The 18,464-nt window shown below is 35.3% G+C and overlaps 1 protein-coding gene across 1 annotated transcript in view; it reads right to left on the bottom strand.

Annotated features, from left to right (window-relative positions):
• The window catches only part of NOX4 (NADPH oxidase 4), a 165,309-nt gene that overhangs the window by 103,473 nt on the left and 43,372 nt on the right, over positions 1 to 18,464 (bottom strand). Inside the window, exon 9 of the mRNA XM_042905676.1 lies at positions 321 to 537. Coding sequence (XP_042761610.1) covers positions 321 to 537 — 217 coding nt within the window. The remainder of the gene's footprint in view (positions 1 to 320; positions 538 to 18,464) is intronic.

The following is an 18,464-nucleotide window of genomic DNA, read 5'->3' as shown; positions in this document are numbered from 1 at the left end:
TTTCACTATTGTTTTTATTATTCAACCTATTTTTCTCAACGGATAGGGCAAGCACCAGTGCCACAGTATGCAAAGATTACATAGTCAGTTAAGCAGGAATTTTCCATAGTCTGTAATATCATAGGGCTTTCTCCTTGAACACCAGCTACCTATAATGGAAAAACAGGTGCTCTCTTGCTGTTGAAACATCCTAGAATGTTCTTTTCTACAAGAACAATTGTTTTATATACCTCCAAAAACATGTTTAAATGTACTGTTGGTCAATAATTATGGAAATATGGACTGTGCAGAGACCATCAAAGATACAAAATCAATCTGACCTGTGGAAAATTAGCTTGGAACCTGGGCTCTTCCATACAAATCTTCACAAATCTGTTTTGGGTAAGTTCATCTGGCTTTGCAAATCCTTCAGGAAAAGATTCACGAAAATGTTCTGAGAGATAATCTTGTAAATGAATATTCTGGTAGTGGGTTCCATTAAGATTGATGCAGCCAGGAGGGTGGGTATCTAAATTAGTTTGATACTTCAGCAGTCCTCTGAAATTAAATTAAAAAAAAAAGAAGGTGAAAATGAAATGGAAATCAGGGGACATAGTATGAGAAAATAGCCTCTTTTTCTTGTTAACTTTCCATAGCATTTATCTGGAAAGTGCTTTTCATATATCTTACTTAGGAGCAATTGAGAAATCCTAAAACTTTTAATTAATTCTTTACTATGGGACTAAACCAAGATTTTTAGCCTTAAAGGCCACAAATACATGGCTGGGAAGAATACATCAATATTTCCAACTACTCTTGAATTTCACAGCCTTTATTTCAACTCTATTAGGCATTCGTACAACCATATACAAGTTTTCACTTCAATAAATACTATAATAATGAGTACTTTTGCTATATCTTCAAACACAAATGGGAAAGTGTAGGGATCATATTTGATTTGGCTGAGACTGGATAAATCAGGCCTTGGTGATTTACAGAGAAATATTAAACAAACACAGTAACAAGAACTAGAAGTTGGCATCTCATTTGGTCTGCAAATTAATATACAGCAATTAGACCCTACCCATGTTTACTTTTCAAAATTTCTCCATAAAGAAGACCATATAAAAGACTCAAAATAATTAATCAGGAAGGAGGGCCTAACCCCTAAAATCAATTCTGATTGTTGTATATTTTCTGACATTCTAAGACAAACCATTCAACTTTCTATGTTTGTATAAAAACATAATAAAAATTTTTTAAATAATTTTTTAATAAATTTTAATAAAAAGTCAAGACCTACTTCATGGGAATAGTGCATCAATGGATAGATTATATAAAACATCAAAAAAGATCACTACTGCATAAGCAAATCTTGAAGGAAAAAATTAAGATTTTGAAAAGCACTGGAAATTTGTCAGTGTGTTTTATCTCTATTTTAAGGCCATTAAAATTTTGGTGTCCAAAATTATTTTTCCTGGTTAGCCAAGAATATATTTTTAAATTACCCTTTAAGTTACCAAATAATTAATACATTTAAAAAAATGTATATTTTAAAAACATCACAGCTATAGTGATTTTATAAGTGATTTTACAAAGATAATATTTTGGAACAACAAAAACTATAACACGAATAATAAATATGAAAGTTAGAAAGGGCCAAAGCAGTCTTTTATGGAATTCAACATCTACTCAACCTGATCGTTTTCCTTTTGCTCATGTTCATTCCTTTTATCCCTTCTTTTTATATTACTTTATTCCTTATAACTAATCATAATGAAGTCATTAAAGAGCATATAGTATATGTTATAGTATATCATTAAGGAGCAAGATGTATTATGTAACATCAATGGCAGGCCACACACCCATCTTTTAAAGTAATGCAGTAGATATGGCCTAGGTACAGAAGAATTAATTATTATTACAGAAATGTGAACCAAATACAGAACCCTTCATAGAATTCTAGTCATATAAAATAATCATTGTGGCATTATAGTTAGAAAACCTATGAATTTGATTCAGCGGCCATTACCCAAACCTGTTGCTCCTACTGACCATCCCAAAGGTGGTGGTTATCAGGTAGGTAGGTCAAAAATCTCAGACATTTATTCTACTAGCCTCAAATTGAACAAACATTGGCATAATGCACTTGGTACTATTCTAGGTGGTTCTACAAAGTTCAGTAAGGAGTCAAATCTGGCCCCTGAACCTCTAAACAAATAAAATCTAGTTAGAAGACATCTTGGGAGAAGCTGAATGGAATTGAGACCACGAATAACTGGAATAAAGTATTTTAATACACCTTAGTAATGTTTGGTAGACATCAGGCCCCAAACATAGCAATTCATATACATTTCACATATATACGCAACAACTGCAAGTAATTATTATTCCCATTTACAAATTAAGAAACTATTTTCATATATATTAAATACACCCCAGGGTCACATAGCTGGTAAGGGGCAGTGCCAATATCTGAACCCATTTCTGACTGAAATTCTAAACTCTCCACCTGTCACTATACAGAATGTTAATTCATTGGATCCTTATAACATACCTGTGAAAAAGGTAAGGAAGAGGAAGATTAATATTTATTAAGAAAGTATGTCAAGAATTTTTTAAACATCTATTTCTCACTTAAACTTGAAAACAAAATAATCATACAGCATAAGTGTTTTGATTTCCCATTACACAGATGAGAAACTTAAGGCTTTGTTTGGGTAAGAAATTAACCAAATGGCAGTCTAAGCATGGGACTCAGAAACATCATCTCCTTCCTTCTACAAACCTATATCATATAAAGCAAATCAGTTGATTAAATAAGTAGACATCAAGGAAGAAGGTTCAAAATGAACAAACGCCTGGAAATAAAGCTGGATCATGTGTGTGTGTGTGTATTGGATGGGCTGTTTAACACACCAGGAAAAGGAACATTATTTACTCCTCCTAAGTCTTAACAGTGTTCAGGTGGGCAAGACCCATGTGCTGAGGTCCTTAGAATGACAAACATTACTATGCAGTACAAATCTTTGGGCCAGCTCAGTCAAACAAAACACTGCCATTCCTGGTATTTCAAGGGCTATGTAATATGCTAAAATCCCTTTTTACTTTGAAAGCTGTATGTTACTTTTAAGCTACACTCAAGCTAAATGGCATAGGTTACCTCTGTCTTAAAACCCCATTAAAATGTTTTCTTTGTCTCGGTTTGCAATTGTTGCTAACAAATAGTCATGGATAAGAGAGAAAAGATCTATAGAGAGACAATGATAACAAAAAACATCATTCATTAAAAAAAAAAACCCACGAGCACAGAATCTCAGGTTAGATTTGGCTAAATAAGGTAGTAAAAGATACTGATGGGTTCATATGGAAGGATACTGGCACATTCCGAACTCCGTATTTACAGGGTAAGTGCCAGGCATACCAGACAGGTGCTTCATGCCTCACTGCCTATTTTTTTATAACAAATTTATGTAGTAAAGATCAGTTGCCCCATCTTAGAATAAGTGAAAACATTTTGAGCTGTTATCTGCCTAAGACCACACTGTCAGCCAGGGGCCAAGTCCAAACAAAGGCCATGCTCCCTCCCCTGTACAAGGCCAACCCTCTCACCCTTCCATTCTTCCTATGAACAAAGACCTATGAAATTAAAGACCAATGTATATATTGAACAAAAATTTACTGGTGCAGGCAAAGACCTGAATTTGTCACATTATTTCATTTTAATTAACTTAAATTGAGTAGCTATGATCAGACATGAAAGCAGTAACAAGAAAAAAGCAAAGTGAGCACATATTGGAGATTAGTAGGGTGACCCTTGAGAGTATATAGGGATGGTGAACTTTGATTATGAAATTTGGAAAGGGATTCATGAAGGAAGCAACTGAAAAATGTGAAGATGTTAATGGTTTAACAACAGGAGAATGGCATTCCAGTAAGAGGGATAGTATGAACAAATGCACATGGTTTGCTCCCAGATTAGTAGAGGGGATCATGTCTTATGCATTTACATATCCACCCATATGTCCATACTCACTGCCAAACCCTGTCCTCTCTCTAGCAAGTTTCTGGCAGACAGTAAATCTTCAATGAATTTCTAGTGAATTGATTTTAAGAGCAAATAATCCCATAATTTGTTTGAATATAACAAGTGCATAGAAGTTAAAATAAAAAGAAAATATTCTTGTATGTTTTATTGTATCTTTCATATTAAATGATAAATAATTTGAAGGGAAAAACCGGGAAGGGAAAAAGATGTCCATGAATGGTAAACAAAGAGTCTTGCCAACTTAAGGCAGTGACAGAGCAGGCGGTAAGGGGAGGAAGCACACAGACCATGTAGGAACAGGAATACTTATTACTCATTTTTTTTTAGTTTTATTATGTTCCAAAGGAGAGATTTTGAAATATCTTTGGAATGTCTAGTGTTCTTCTATCATGAGAAATCATGGATTTTACGGTGTATCAAATACGTGGTTGTGGATGCTATTATTTTTTGTACTCATAAGGATTTCAAGATGTGCTTTCAAAACTCAACAGAGTTTCAAAAAATAGGTTTCTTTCTTTTTGTCCTTTTTTTCCTTAAGAGGCATTATAGACATACTACCATTTTTTTACATGACAAAGTCACAGAAAATAATACAATACACAGAATAAATCCCACTAGGTTACAACATAGAAATCATAAAAATATTTTATGGCAAAAATTAAATATTACAAAATGCCACACTGCAGAAAGGAGAAACACAAAATCATTCCTACTTTAACTGCACGTTAAAAATGTCTAACAAATGCAGTGTCACTTACGTAACCTTTATGTTTGTGATTTTAAACCTTTTTTACTGTGGAGAAAAAAAAATCCTTGTCCCATGAGGAACCTATTTTTTTCGTAGTATTCTGTAACACAAAATGTTTCTTGTCTTTACAGAAAAAATAGAACAACCTGTTTCAGACTGTTATTTTTACTCTGCTTCAAGTATTAAAAAAAAAAAAAAAAAGAGCTTAAGAAAATACACCCAAATTCATCATTTCAAAACCCACTGGAATTCACTGGATTGTGTGGAATCCACTAGAATGCACACTACTTAAGGTCAAGGATGTGTCCTGTACCTCAGCTGCATTGCTGGTGACTAGAACAGTGCATACAATCTATAGCAAGCATTCAATATCTATTCATGGAATGAATTACTGAATGACCAGAAGTGTACAAACAACTTTTTGTTTTGGTTGTTGTTGAAACACATGATTGAGTCATCATCTGGTTCTAACAAACACAGAAGGGAATTTGAACTCATAATCCAACTTCAAAAAAGATGCCTAGATGCTAGGAAATGATATTTAGTAAATAAAGTAAACCATGTATACAAGAAATAGCATGAAATCAGTCTGCAACTTACATCATCCCTCTTTACCCTTGAGTACTGCTAAGTTTAACCCAAGATTTCAGCCCTGTCCTTACCCTAAGCCAATTCTTATCCAAGCAGACAAATTATCAAGGGAGTCAAGTTATCAACCTACTTAGTAGCAGCATGTAGAAGTGGAGTGCTTGCCTCCACTTCCAGCACACATCAGGGAAAGCCCAAGCACCTGAGTATGTATCAAACCAGAGCTTTTATTCCCATCCCTACTTGGTCTGGTCTAGCCAGGTTCTTGCCTCTGCATTCTCTCCTGGGCACTTGCAACTGACGCCTGAGTGTATTCGCATCCTGCAACTTGACTGTAGCACACACTTTGTCTTGTTCTTGCTGATGGCGTTGTCCAAGACATGAGACTAGGCAACACAGGGCCAGCATCACAGGTGTGTGATTTTTGCAGTCTCAAGGAACCTTCTCTTAGAAAGGTCCCGTGGCTGGTTCAATGCTCTGTTGTCACCATCTTGAAATACTTAGTAATGTTTTATCAAAGAGCCTCACAGTTTAATTTTGCAGTGGGCCCTGCAAATGAAGTTGCCAGCCACAGACACTATGCAGCTGGCAAAACTAACCATTAGAGCCTAAGAACACAGGATCAAGACCAGAATGTTTCCTAAGTGTGTGAAGTGAAATAGGCCATTTTACTAAACAGGCCATTTTACTCTTTTTTTTTTTTTTTCTCATTTCCCTTGGCTGAAAAGTGAGATAGTACATGCTACTGTCTAAGTCACAATATAAAGGAAAGGACTTTGATCTCTTGGGAAGAAAAAAATATGTAAGTATCCAACATATCTTAGTATATCCTCTGCCTTCAGGCTTTAAAAAACTGGCAGTGGGAATAAAAGGATTACTTCACATTTCAGAAAAACATGAATGTACTAAAATGTTTCTTAAATGTAGCCCTTGTTCCTTCTCCTTCCCTCAACTTTCTTACCCTGTACCTCCAGCCAGGACCACTTGTTATTATGCATAAGGTCCCAGGAGGAAAACTGAGATTAAAATTACGTGAGAAAGTATTTGGTCTGAAACTCACTATTTCTATCCTCTAAGTGGGGGAGAAGTACACTCAGTTTAGACTAAAAATTCATGAACAAAAGTAGCTTATAGCACAAATAAATTTATGTACATGAAAATTCTCTGTATATACTATATCTACCTATACATATGGCATCCTTATGGGAGAAAATACCACATGACCTCAATACTTACCCCTACTTTTTTCCAGTATAAAATATCAGCAAAAGTAAATAAATCATAAGACCTTAGTCCAGATTGGATAATATAGAGGAATCATTTTTACACAAAAATGAAAAACAGTCCTACGAATAGGAACTTAGAAGTGGGGGGAAAAAGACACTTCTTAAAGACCATATTTGTATAGAACATGATATTATTAACATATGGGAAATATGTAAATATTATATGAGGGAGATTTGAATCTCATATAAGAAAGACTTCATTCTCCAGGAATTTTATTCACCCTATATACTTGGATGAAAAATTCAAAGGCCAAAAAGTAAAAGAAAACAAAGAGATGAATTTTTTTTCTTCTGTGATCCAAAGAATTTTTAGCCACAGAATTACATAAAAATCCCCAACAAAAATTTGCCAATCTACAAAACAACCAAAACAGTTAAGACCTAAAAGTTAATTCCTTTGGCATAGGAATTGATATTCTAGTCAGTGTAAGAACTTATTACCCAGACAACAACAAATATAAACGAGAGTCCCAAAATGGGAATCCAAGTTACGTTTAAACAAATACACATATTATTTTTTATTGTTACCGAGAGTGCTTTGATAATTGAGGAAATTTGGAAGAGCTTAGATGGACAACAAATTCCTAGCAAAAAGCCAATTAATATAATTCCCCTTAATCCAACATAAACTGAGTAATGGTTTGTGAAAGGGATTCCCTTGATAAAAATGGGTAAGAAACCTTCTGACCCTCAAAAACACCATAGTTTACCTACGATATATCACTGCTGTGTTGCCTTTTCTCTTTTATATTGGAACTCACAGACACATAATGGGGTAGGCAGAAAACAACTCTGGAATTTTCTACTATTCAACTTCGACTTCAGCTATAGCCCAACATTCTCCCTTTTACGTAAGGATTTACACAGTGTATACTTTTCTGTACTTTAGGATTTTTGGTGGTTATGTGAAATTCCTCTCTCCCCTGGATATTTTCAAAGAGTGTATCTGTAGGTTCTTTTTTTTTTTTTTTCTCTGTGCAATTCCCATTCTCCTTAATCTATATTGTAGCAATGACAGGCACCATTCTGAGGCTTGGTAACAGACTTTAAAAGATGTAGGGCACCTGGGTGGCTCAGTTGGTTAAGTGTCTGACTTTGGCTCAGGTCATGATCTCTTGGTTTGTGAGTTCGAGCCCTGTGCCTGGAGCCTATTTCAGATTCTGTGTCTCCCTCTCTCTCTGCCCTCCCCTGCTCACACTCTGTCTCTCTCTCTCAAAAATAAATAAATATTAAAAAAAAAAGATGTGGACCACCTGTTCACTGGATGAAGAGCCACAAACCCACGGTGTGTAACAAGAATACTGGTGAGAGTATCTCTTCTACTGTATTTTTATTAGCTCTAGTATAGATCCTAGCTTTAATCATTGCTATTTTCAAGTTATGTGGAATAATTTTGGAGGTTAAAATACTATATAGATATAATTTTATTATTATAATTATTGTAGAGTTATACTTACTATATGCCTTAACAAAGTTGTACATTTTAAGAAACACTTATAAAGCAACACAAAAAAAGTTCCATTTTCTTAAAGTTTTCTGGGAGGACTATATTTCAAAACCTTGAAATCTATGTAGCTTGTAACAAAACTGAACTTCTTACTCAAAATACACAGAACACACACATACACACTCACCAACTTTTATAGATAAATTAGAAAATTATCCCAGATTTTCACATGACATGAATATATTTCATTCAAAAGCAAAGTACCCTCCAAACCATGAATAAATAATTCATTAATTCAAGAAAAGTTTAGAAATTAAATGTATAAATTTTGGGGTCAGAATGTGGGTCAATCCCCAGCCCTATCAGGCACTAGCCAGGTGCCTTTAAATAATCATTTAATTTAACCTTCTGTGCCTCATTTTCCCATCTGTAAAATGACCTCATAGTGCTATGAGATTAAAAAAAAACAAAACAAAAACAAAAAACAAAAAACTCCATAATGTGTGCATGTGAGAGGTTATATATGTATATATGTATGTGGCATAAATTGCTAAGAACAGTACCTGTAACATATTGAATATTACATAAAACTTGGAAATTATTAGCAATAGTATCATTATTATCCTCTAAAATGATAATGTAGGGGCACCTGGGTGGTTCACTCTGTTAAGCGTCCAACTCGATTTCGGCTCAGGTCATCATCTCATGGTTTGTGAGATCGATCCCCACCATCAGGCTCTGAGCTGACGCACAGACCCTGCTTGGGATTCTTTCCCTCTCTGCCCTTCCCCTGCTTGCACACATGCACACACACATACACACACTCTCTCTCTCTCTCTCTCTCTCTCTCTCTCTCTCTCTATCTCTCAAAATAAACAAACATTTAAAATAAAATAAAATGATGATGCATAACCATATTTATCAGTAAGTTCTCCTTACAGCAACCTTCATGTGAGAAGAAAATTGTCCCAGTGTTTCTAATTTTCCCCACAATCTATTGTTTCTAACTTTGGATAAAACAAGTGAAGATATAAGATGTATCAGTGTAATATTATAGCTCTCTAGTAAAAACCTAGCTTAGGCTTCATTCAGTTATTTTTAACTTCCTTTGGGACACAAATAGCTTTGGGAATCTAATGCAAGCTACTGTGGGGGTGGTGGGTGGGTGTATTCCAGGAATTCATGGATCCCCGGCACCCATTCAGTGATTCCTAGAGATTATGAATCCAAGTAGAGAACTCCTACTCTATTAAAAAAGAAGTAGGATTTTGAAGTAGAAATAAAGGGCATCAACGTTAAAATAATTATGCACACCTAGTAGAAATTAAGCATCTAGAAACTATTCAGAACAGGTCACTTGTAAGGGTGACACGTAGTATACAAATGATTGAGCAATTCCCATGAACGTGCAACTCCTCAACCTTCTATCTAACATGGTAGAGCACATCCAATTATGATCTCTAAAGTGGGACAAAGCTAGGCAAATCTACTGTGTTTATTATTTGAAGGTTCTAGGCTCCCACATACCCATGTAGAGCCCCTATTTGAGGTAAGGTTTCCTTTTGTGATTCAGTCTCTCTAGAACTTTCCCCTATGCCTAGGAATAGGTAGAATAACCATATGTCCTGGTTCAGTCACAAGTCACTGCTTAATTATCCACAGTATCCCATTTCATTCTCTGTGTCTAGTTTGAACAATAAATTATATAGCCAATTCAAATATAGAGGCAATGAAAGGAAAATTGAAAAGAAAGTGTAGGGAAATAAATTTTTCTCTCCCAGTGCTAGAATAGAATTGGCTTAACATAAAACCTCTGGGCCTTCCTTTCCCTGGGCTTCACCAAATTCCCATTGACATTTTAAGTGCAAATGCCTCTCTCTAGTAGGAAGATCATACAAGCCAGTGTGGGTGAAAAGAGAACTCAGTGCAAGTGGCTTCTAGAAGAGAAGATATTTGGAATCAGCAACTTTCAGCACTTGTCTATACTGCATAAATACCTCCATCCCCCAACAGAATGTTCTTAATTTCCTTCTCCTAAGGGCATAGTAGAAGGAGGATAAGCCAGTGCATTAAGCCTAACCTCATAAATATTTGTCTAACCCTGGTTAACTTCTTGAGCCTAAACTCCTATGAAGCCAACAGTGCCTCTCGTTCATTAATGTCACTGTTGACAAAGGCTGCCCACTGTGTCCCCCTGGTTTAAAGAACAGATGATTTTAGAAACATGCACATGGAAATCCATTCTTTTAAATCCCCCTAGAAAACACGATTCAAACAGAATATAAATCACACTCTACAATGAACTCTTGCCAGCAAATAGTCCCAAATGGCAAAGAGCTCTGTCTAAAAGAATAAGTATTATGTAATATATAAATAATATGTATTAATTTATACAATAAAATGAGGTCTGAGAGGCCCAGCAGAGCTAGCACAAAAAAATTATTTATACAATTAACTGGCTCTCATTGCCACATGTGCTTTTGAGAAGGCCCTTCCCCCTCTCTTTTTAAGAATTGTCACATTATAATTCCTCTCTCATGTAAATAAAAAAACAAAATACAATTATTATCCACCCAACATACAAGCTAAAGCCAGTGGGTGGTGACTGTGGTAAGACTGAGAGGCAAGGGTGCCAGATCTCATTTACAATATGTTCTCTCCACATGCCTGTCAAAGGAGTAGGGTTAGTCTCTCCGCTGAGGCTCTGTGACACTCATAATTGCTTTTCACTCCAATATCCCTTTTATCAGTAAGTGAGAACGGCAGTATATATCTCCTCCTGATGAGTTTTTCAAATGAAAATAAAGAAGTGTCCGGTTACATTCATGTCTGAAAAGAGGAAACAGTTTTGGCTTTTTTTTTTTCCCCAAATGTCTTCCAAATTGAAATATCCATAATATAGCACACAAATAGCAAACCTCCTAGAAAAGTGTATTAAAAATTAAAAGAAAAAAATTCCCCAGGAGGATGCTTGTCTTGCAAATCCCAAAATAAACCTTTATTGTTAACACCAATTGAATTTTTGAGACCTAACAATGTCATAAAAAATGTTGCCCTTTCAAGGAATATTCTTTTGATCTGCTAAGCTGTTTTCATTATACATTTATCAGATTACAGATAGGAAAATCTGGGCTCTTCAAAAGTTCTGTGTATTTATACAAAAAAGATTCTTCAAACAGTTAAATGTAGAGTTTCATCCTAATACAGCCATTAGTATTGGTATAAGTATATTTTTTGTCCTAATACTTGAGTATGTCTCTATTATGCCTATATTGCTACATTCACTTGTTTAAACCTGAGACAACCTTATAATGTAGGTGACTTTATTAATCCCATCTAATAGTTAAGAAAGAGGACAAATTATCTGGCAAGGTCATAGAGCTATTAATGGTATAGCTCTTAATTACCATGCTCTACTGATCTCTTGAAAAGGAAAATTAGCATATTTTAGATACATTTGACCACCGAAAAGAAACATCTGATTTGGTTTATATGAAATGTGTTCTTTTAAGGATGTCATGCAATAAATAGATTTGCTGAGAAAGAATTTAAAAATTCCAAAACATAGGTAACAAGTATAAAAATTAAGTTAAGCTAAGTGCATGGATAATCATGGAACAAGACAATCAGGTCCTAAATAATGACCGTAATATTTGCAGCGAGAAAGATAAACTTTCTATGTTGCCAATGTCATATTACATACACCAGAGCACTACATTTAGTTTGGTTTCCAGCTTTAAAAGGGATACAAAGTTCTCTCTCTCAAAAATAAACAGATCAGTAAAAAAACTTTTAAAAAAGGGGGGTGGGGGAACCTGGTGGCTCAGTTGGCTAAGTATCCGACTTCGGCTCAGGTCATGATCTCATGGCTGGGGAGTTGGAGCCCCACATAGGGCTCAGAGCCTTGGAGCCTGCTTCAGATTCTGTGTCTCCCTCTCTCTCCGCCCTTCCCCAACTCAGGTGCCTGTGCGCCTAAACGCCTGTGCTCTCTCTCAAAAATAAATAAAACTTCAAAAAAAAACTTTAGAAAAAAAAGGGGGTGGGGGGGGATACAAAGGAAGCCATACCAAACTGCAGCCAGCCTAATTTAGTGATTAGGAATGTGGCCTCAGGAATCTGATGATCCCTGGGTTCAAACCCAAACTCTTCTACTTATTATGTACGACTTTTAACAAGTTCCTTCACCTCTCGCTGTCCCTGTTCTATCACCTGGACAAGATATAATAGCAATAATGATAATAATAATATAAAATAATAATAATAATGATAACAACAGCATATTTTACCAGGGCTGTTGGGAGGATTTAATGAGATCAAACATTAGTAAGGTACAAGATAAGTACTCAATGAATATTAACTATGAATATGTTTTTTTTTTAATTTCAAATAATGATGAGACTTGAAATATCATAAAGCAAGGAACACATGAACATAATTTAAAAGAGAGGGACTGAATTTTGATGGCCTACAGAGTCATAGACATTGAAGTCATTGGATTAAATTAAAGTAAAATAAATTCTGGCTCAAAAGAAAAAGAACTTTGTGAAAACTGGAGCTTCCCAAAGACAGAATGGGCTTTTCAATACTAGATATTTACTTAGATTGCATGGGAGACAAAAATCATCTTTCTCAAGATATCGTTTAAGCTTCCTTCAAAACTGGAGATTCTACAAAAGTAAAATGGACCTTTGAAAACCATCAGAAGCAACTGGTCTTCCTATTGCAAAAGTCTGCTTAGATAGAGAAACTAGTCAACAATTTCTCATGGCTTCATCCTTGAAGCCTAAAATTTTCTAAAGTTTCTAGCCTACATGGATTCTTCTGTTCTTTGAACTACTAGAATTCTTGAAAATAAAATAGGTTTATGGCTGGAAAATATGCAGTCTAAAATTCTCTCTAGTTCTTTTTTAAGTTTATGTATTTATTTTAAGAGAGTGAGAGAGCACGTGCACATGGGGAGGGGCATGGAGCAAAGGAGGTAAAGAATCCCAAGCAGGCTCCATGCTATCAGCCCAGGGCCTGACACAGGGCTTGATCTCATGAACCATGAGGTCATGCCCTGAGCCTGAGCCAAAATCAAGACTCAGACACTTAACCAACTATGCCACCCAGGCACCCCTCTCCAGCTCTTTCAACTGACGTTTTTAATTGCAAACTAATTACCAACGCTGGAAGACTAAAGATCATATATTGTTCTTCTATACTTCATTAGAGTAGTTAGCACACTGATGGAGAGATGCCCAGAAAATACTGATTTCCTGTTCCAATCTAAAGTATGCTCTTTAACAGAAATCTCAGTATATATCCAAGAAACTTACTTTGAATAACTGCACCTTACTCATATAACCAAAAGTTATAGAATGAAATTATCAAGATATTTCATAAGCAAAGATACGTCTAAGTTCTCAATATTGGCACAAATGATAATAATTTCAACAGATTTACTTATAGACAGATCCTTTAGGAATAAAAAGACTTTTTTGAGAAATGTTTCATTTTGAAAAAGCTGTAAGATTTACCACTAGTAGGGGTGCCTGGGTGGCTCAGTCGGTTAAGCGTCCGACTTCCGCTCAGGTCATGATCTCACGGTCCATGAGTTCGAGCCCCATGTCGGGCTCTGTGCTGACAGCTCAGAGCCTGGAGCCTGTTTCATATTCTGTGTCTCCCTCTCTCTCTGGCCCTCCCCCGTTCATGCTCTGTCTCTCTCTGTCTCAAAAATAAATAAACATTAAAAAAAATTTAAAAAAAAAAACAAGATTTACCACTAGTAAGTTTTCCCACACCAGAAGCATAATCTGTGTGACTGTATTCAAAATTTAACGTCATTGGGTTAAAAACTTTTAGCTATAAGAAGAATAAGTTTTGAGGATCTAATGTACAGCATGATGTCTACAGTTAATAATACAGTATTGTATACTTGAGATTTCCTAAGACAGTAGATCTTAAGCGTTCTCACCAGCAGAAAATAAAAAAAGGTAACTGAAGTGATATGAATGTGTTAATTCACTTGGTTGGTTGTAATCATTTCACAACATACATGTTTATCATCACATTGTAAAAAAAAAAAACTTAAATGATATATAATTTGCAATATAGTATAAATATATTATTTTGTCAATTACACTTAAATAAAAATTTAATTTCATAAAATTGTGCACTATACAATGCTTATAGGATTATGTATTTGTTGTATGACACTGATTTCAATATTAGAATAATTGTTTTTTACTAATAATATATAACTATTAAATTGGTATAAGAAATTGATTATATGTAATTCATCCCGCAGATGCTTTGTTATTTCTTTGCAAAAATGAAAGTCACTTTCTGTTTGTGACCCTTGTTCTACAAAAGTAAAATCAAAATTTAAGAAGGCCTTCTTTTGTGTCCAAAAAATGAAGAACTCTCAATACAATCCTCTTTAAGCTTAAGAAATCTGTTTGAACTCCTGAACCTTTAAAAAAATTGACTCTATTTTGAATTACAAAGAGACAGACATTTTCAGTTTTAACTTAATACAACATAAAGGCAAAAGAATGCATAATTAATTATACTAAGAAATGATTGCATTTTTCTCTCTGTTACAGATAGATGTATGAAAGAGATCACAATCCCAGGTAAATCAAGATATTAACCTTTAAAAAAAAAAAATCTTAACACTAAATTCTAAGTACAGAGCTCTCTAAAAATACAGAACCTAGCAGTAAAAAAAAAAAAAAAAAAAAAAGGAGGTTTTGAGTAAGAATGCCTGAATTTGTATCCAGGATCCATCAGTTAGGTAAACTTTCAGAAGTTACTTACTCTCTCTATACTTCAGTTTTCTGACCTGTTAAGGAGTTGTGACAGTATTGTTTATCTTCATAAAACTGTGATCCTTGGAGACATAAAGTATCTCAATTATTTTGAATTTATCCTTGGCATATAGTAAGCATTATGTAATTGTTTTCAATTACTGTTATCATCAGTAACATCTGCTTACTCATAGTCCATTTTATGATAATAGCTCTGACAGGCAAACAAATTTTCTGTACAGAGAGATTTCTTGGTGTCCTAATAGTCCATAGAACATATTATCCAAAAAAAAAAAAAAAAAAAAAGGAAAAGAATAGAATCCAGAGCTTCCACAGACCATGGCCCTCTTCCCTGTGTGGCAGGAATGACTAACTGGAAGCCATGATTATAATATGTGGCCATGCTTCTGATGCTCTACAACTGTATGTTCTAGAACCCAGTATAGAACAAATTGAGCCAAGACATGGAAGAGAGACTCATATAAAACTGCTATTTAAACCAGTGGCCTCCAAAATCAGAGAAAAAAAAAAAACATTTTGAACATGCACCCTGAAATAAATACATAATTTATGTATATGACCTACTGTACTGACAAAGTACATTATAAAACATTCTGAGGAAAAGATTAACAGCAAATCTGAAGCTTTCTCCAAACACTGTCTCCCTGGAAACATTTTGGGCTACGATAAACAGGGAATGCCAGCTGTGTTTCCAGGCAACATTGTTTATTAATGGTGGAATGCATTTGCACCAGGAAGACTATGAATGAACTATGTAGGACTCACAGACCTCAGTTTCCTGTGTGCAGTGTATTCTTGTAACTGAGGGTATCCCTTGAAGAGACCTGGGCCGCTACCAAGAAACTGGTTCCTATGGAGCATGAGTCTTACCCAAAGCAAGGTAGTCTATGCCTTGGAATTATTTATTAATTATTATTTATTAATCTCAAAACTGAGCTACTACATGGGAGGTAAGGGAGAGGAGGTGGGAGAACAAGAGAGACCATCACAGAAGAACGACCTGACATTATCCTATTGACTTTCTATATTTCTATCCTGTATCATTTACTCAATCAAGTGAACCTGATGCCAAACAATGGCCTATTGTGTCATATTAGTATGAGTCTCAAGACAAAACCATAGTCCACTCTAGTGATCATGCAGACACATGCATACACAAAAATGTATTATTTCCTTCCTCTAACCAAATAGATTATTTTAAGCACTATACCTTTGAGTACACTGCTTGGGTTGACACACATTTTCAGAATAATTGGTGTATATTCTTTGTAACAAGCTTAGGATACTTTCTTTTTCCCTTTGTGATCTGATGTTGACAGATCCTTCTCTCAGATCATTATAAACCAATGTAGGCTTTCTCTGCAACTACTACTGTGGGTAGGCCTTTTCACTTTGTTATTTTGGCTTTTGTTTTTTTTGTTTTTTTTAACATTTATTTATTTTTGAGACAGAGAGAGACAGAGCATGAACAGGGGAGGGTCAGAGAGGGAGACACAGAATCTGAAACAGGCTCCAGGCTCTGAGCTGTCAGCACAGAGCCCGATGCGTGACTCGAACTCACAGACAGCAAGATCACGACCTGAGTCTAAGTCGGATGCTTAACCAACTGAGCCATCCAGGCGTCCCTGTTTTTTTGTTTTTTTTTAATTCTTAATTTTTAATTTTATTTATTTATATTAAGTTTTGTACCTTAATTCCAGTATAGTTAACATACAGTGTTATATTAGTTTCTTGTGTACAATATAGTGATTCAACAACTCTATACATTAGTCATTGCTCATCATAATAAGTATACTCTTTAAGCCCTTTCACCTACCTCAGCCATCCCCCCACTCACCTCCCTCTGGTAACCATCAGTTTGTTCCCTAGAGTTAAGAGTTGTTGCTTGGTTTGTGCTTCTCTCCTTTTTTGTCCCTTTACTCGTTTGTATTGTTTCTTAAATTCCACATGAGTGAAATCATATGGTATTTGTCCTTCTCTGACCGGCTGATTTCACTTAGCATTATACTCTCTAAGCGCATCCATATTGTTGCCAATGGCAAGATTTCATTCTTTTTGTGGCTGAATAATATTTCATTGTGTGTATATACTACATCTTCTTTATCCATTCATCAATTTATGGACATGGGCTGTTTCCATCATTTAGCTATTGTAAATAATGCTGCTAGTGATATGTGTATCCCTTTGAATCAGCATTTTTGTATTCTTTGGGTAAATACCCAATAGTGTCATCACTAGATCATAGGGTAGTTCTATAGTCCTATTTTTTTTTAATTTTTTTAATGTTTATTTATTTTTGAGACAGAGACAGAGCATGAGCTGGGGAGGGGCAGAGAGATAGGGAGACACAGAACCTGAAGCATGCTCCAGGCTCTGAGCTGTCAGCACAAAAGCTAACATGGGGCTTGAACCCATGAACCATGAAAGAGTGACCGAGCCAACGTCAGATGCTTAACCTACTGAGACACCCAGGTGCCCTACAGTTCTTTTTTAACTTTAGAGTAACCCCCATAATGTTCCCACAGTGGCTGCACCACTTTGCATTCCCACCAACAATACAAGGGGAGAGTTCTATTTCTCTACATTCTTGCCAACACTTGTTGTTGCTTGTGTATTTGATTTTAGCCATTCTGACAGGTGTGAGGTGATATCTCAGTGTGGTTTTGATTTGCATTTCCCTGATGATTAGTGATGCTGAGCATGTTTCCATGTGTCTGCTGGCTATCTGGATATCTTCTTTGGAAAAGAGTCTATTTTTCAATAGGATTAGTTGTTTTTTTGGTGCTGAGTTGTGTAAGTTCTTTATATATTTTGTATACTAACCCTTTATCAGATATGTCATTTGCAAATATCATTTCCCATTCAGTAGGTTGTCTTTTAATTTTGTTTTTTCCTTTGCTGTGCAGAAGCTTTTTATTTTGATGTAGTCCTAATAGTTTATTTTTTGCTTTTATTTCCCTTGCCTCAGAAGACATATCTAGAAAAATATTGCTACAGGCTGCTAGGCTTTTTTAAACTAAAACCTGGTAACTCTATTGTTACAAATTCCACAGCAGCAAGACATTAGGAATTCCTAAACTTTTAGGAAACATTAAAATACCTTCTTGAAGTTCTTTATTTCTTACTAACTTTCTCTTAGAGGTTATCACGATATAACTACATGGACTTTAAAAACTGCAACATTGTAAAAGAAGTAACTGTCTTTCAATTTTAATATACTTTTATACTAGATTCATTAAAATATGCTATGATAGGGATGCCTGGGTTGCTCAGTCAGTTAAGTGCCCAACTCTTGGTTTCAGCTCTGTCAGGATTTCACATTTTGTGAGATCGAGCCTGTGCCGGGCTCTGGGCTGACACCATCATGGAGCCTGCTTGGGATTCTCTCTCCCTCTCTCTCTGCCCCGTCCCTCCTGCTCATGACTTATGTGTGTAAGTTCTCTCTCTCTCTTTCAAAAAAATAAAACTTTAAAAAATATATATGCTATGATAAAAACAGAACTATTTCTTCATTCTTGACACTACCCTCAATTCCATATAACCAAATAATTTTACC

This window comes from Panthera leo, chromosome D1, assembly GCF_018350215.1.
Source record: "Panthera leo isolate Ple1 chromosome D1, P.leo_Ple1_pat1.1, whole genome shotgun sequence".
Lineage (NCBI taxonomy): Eukaryota > Metazoa > Chordata > Mammalia > Carnivora > Felidae > Panthera > Panthera leo.
This window is presented reverse-complemented; position numbering and strand designations above follow the sequence as displayed.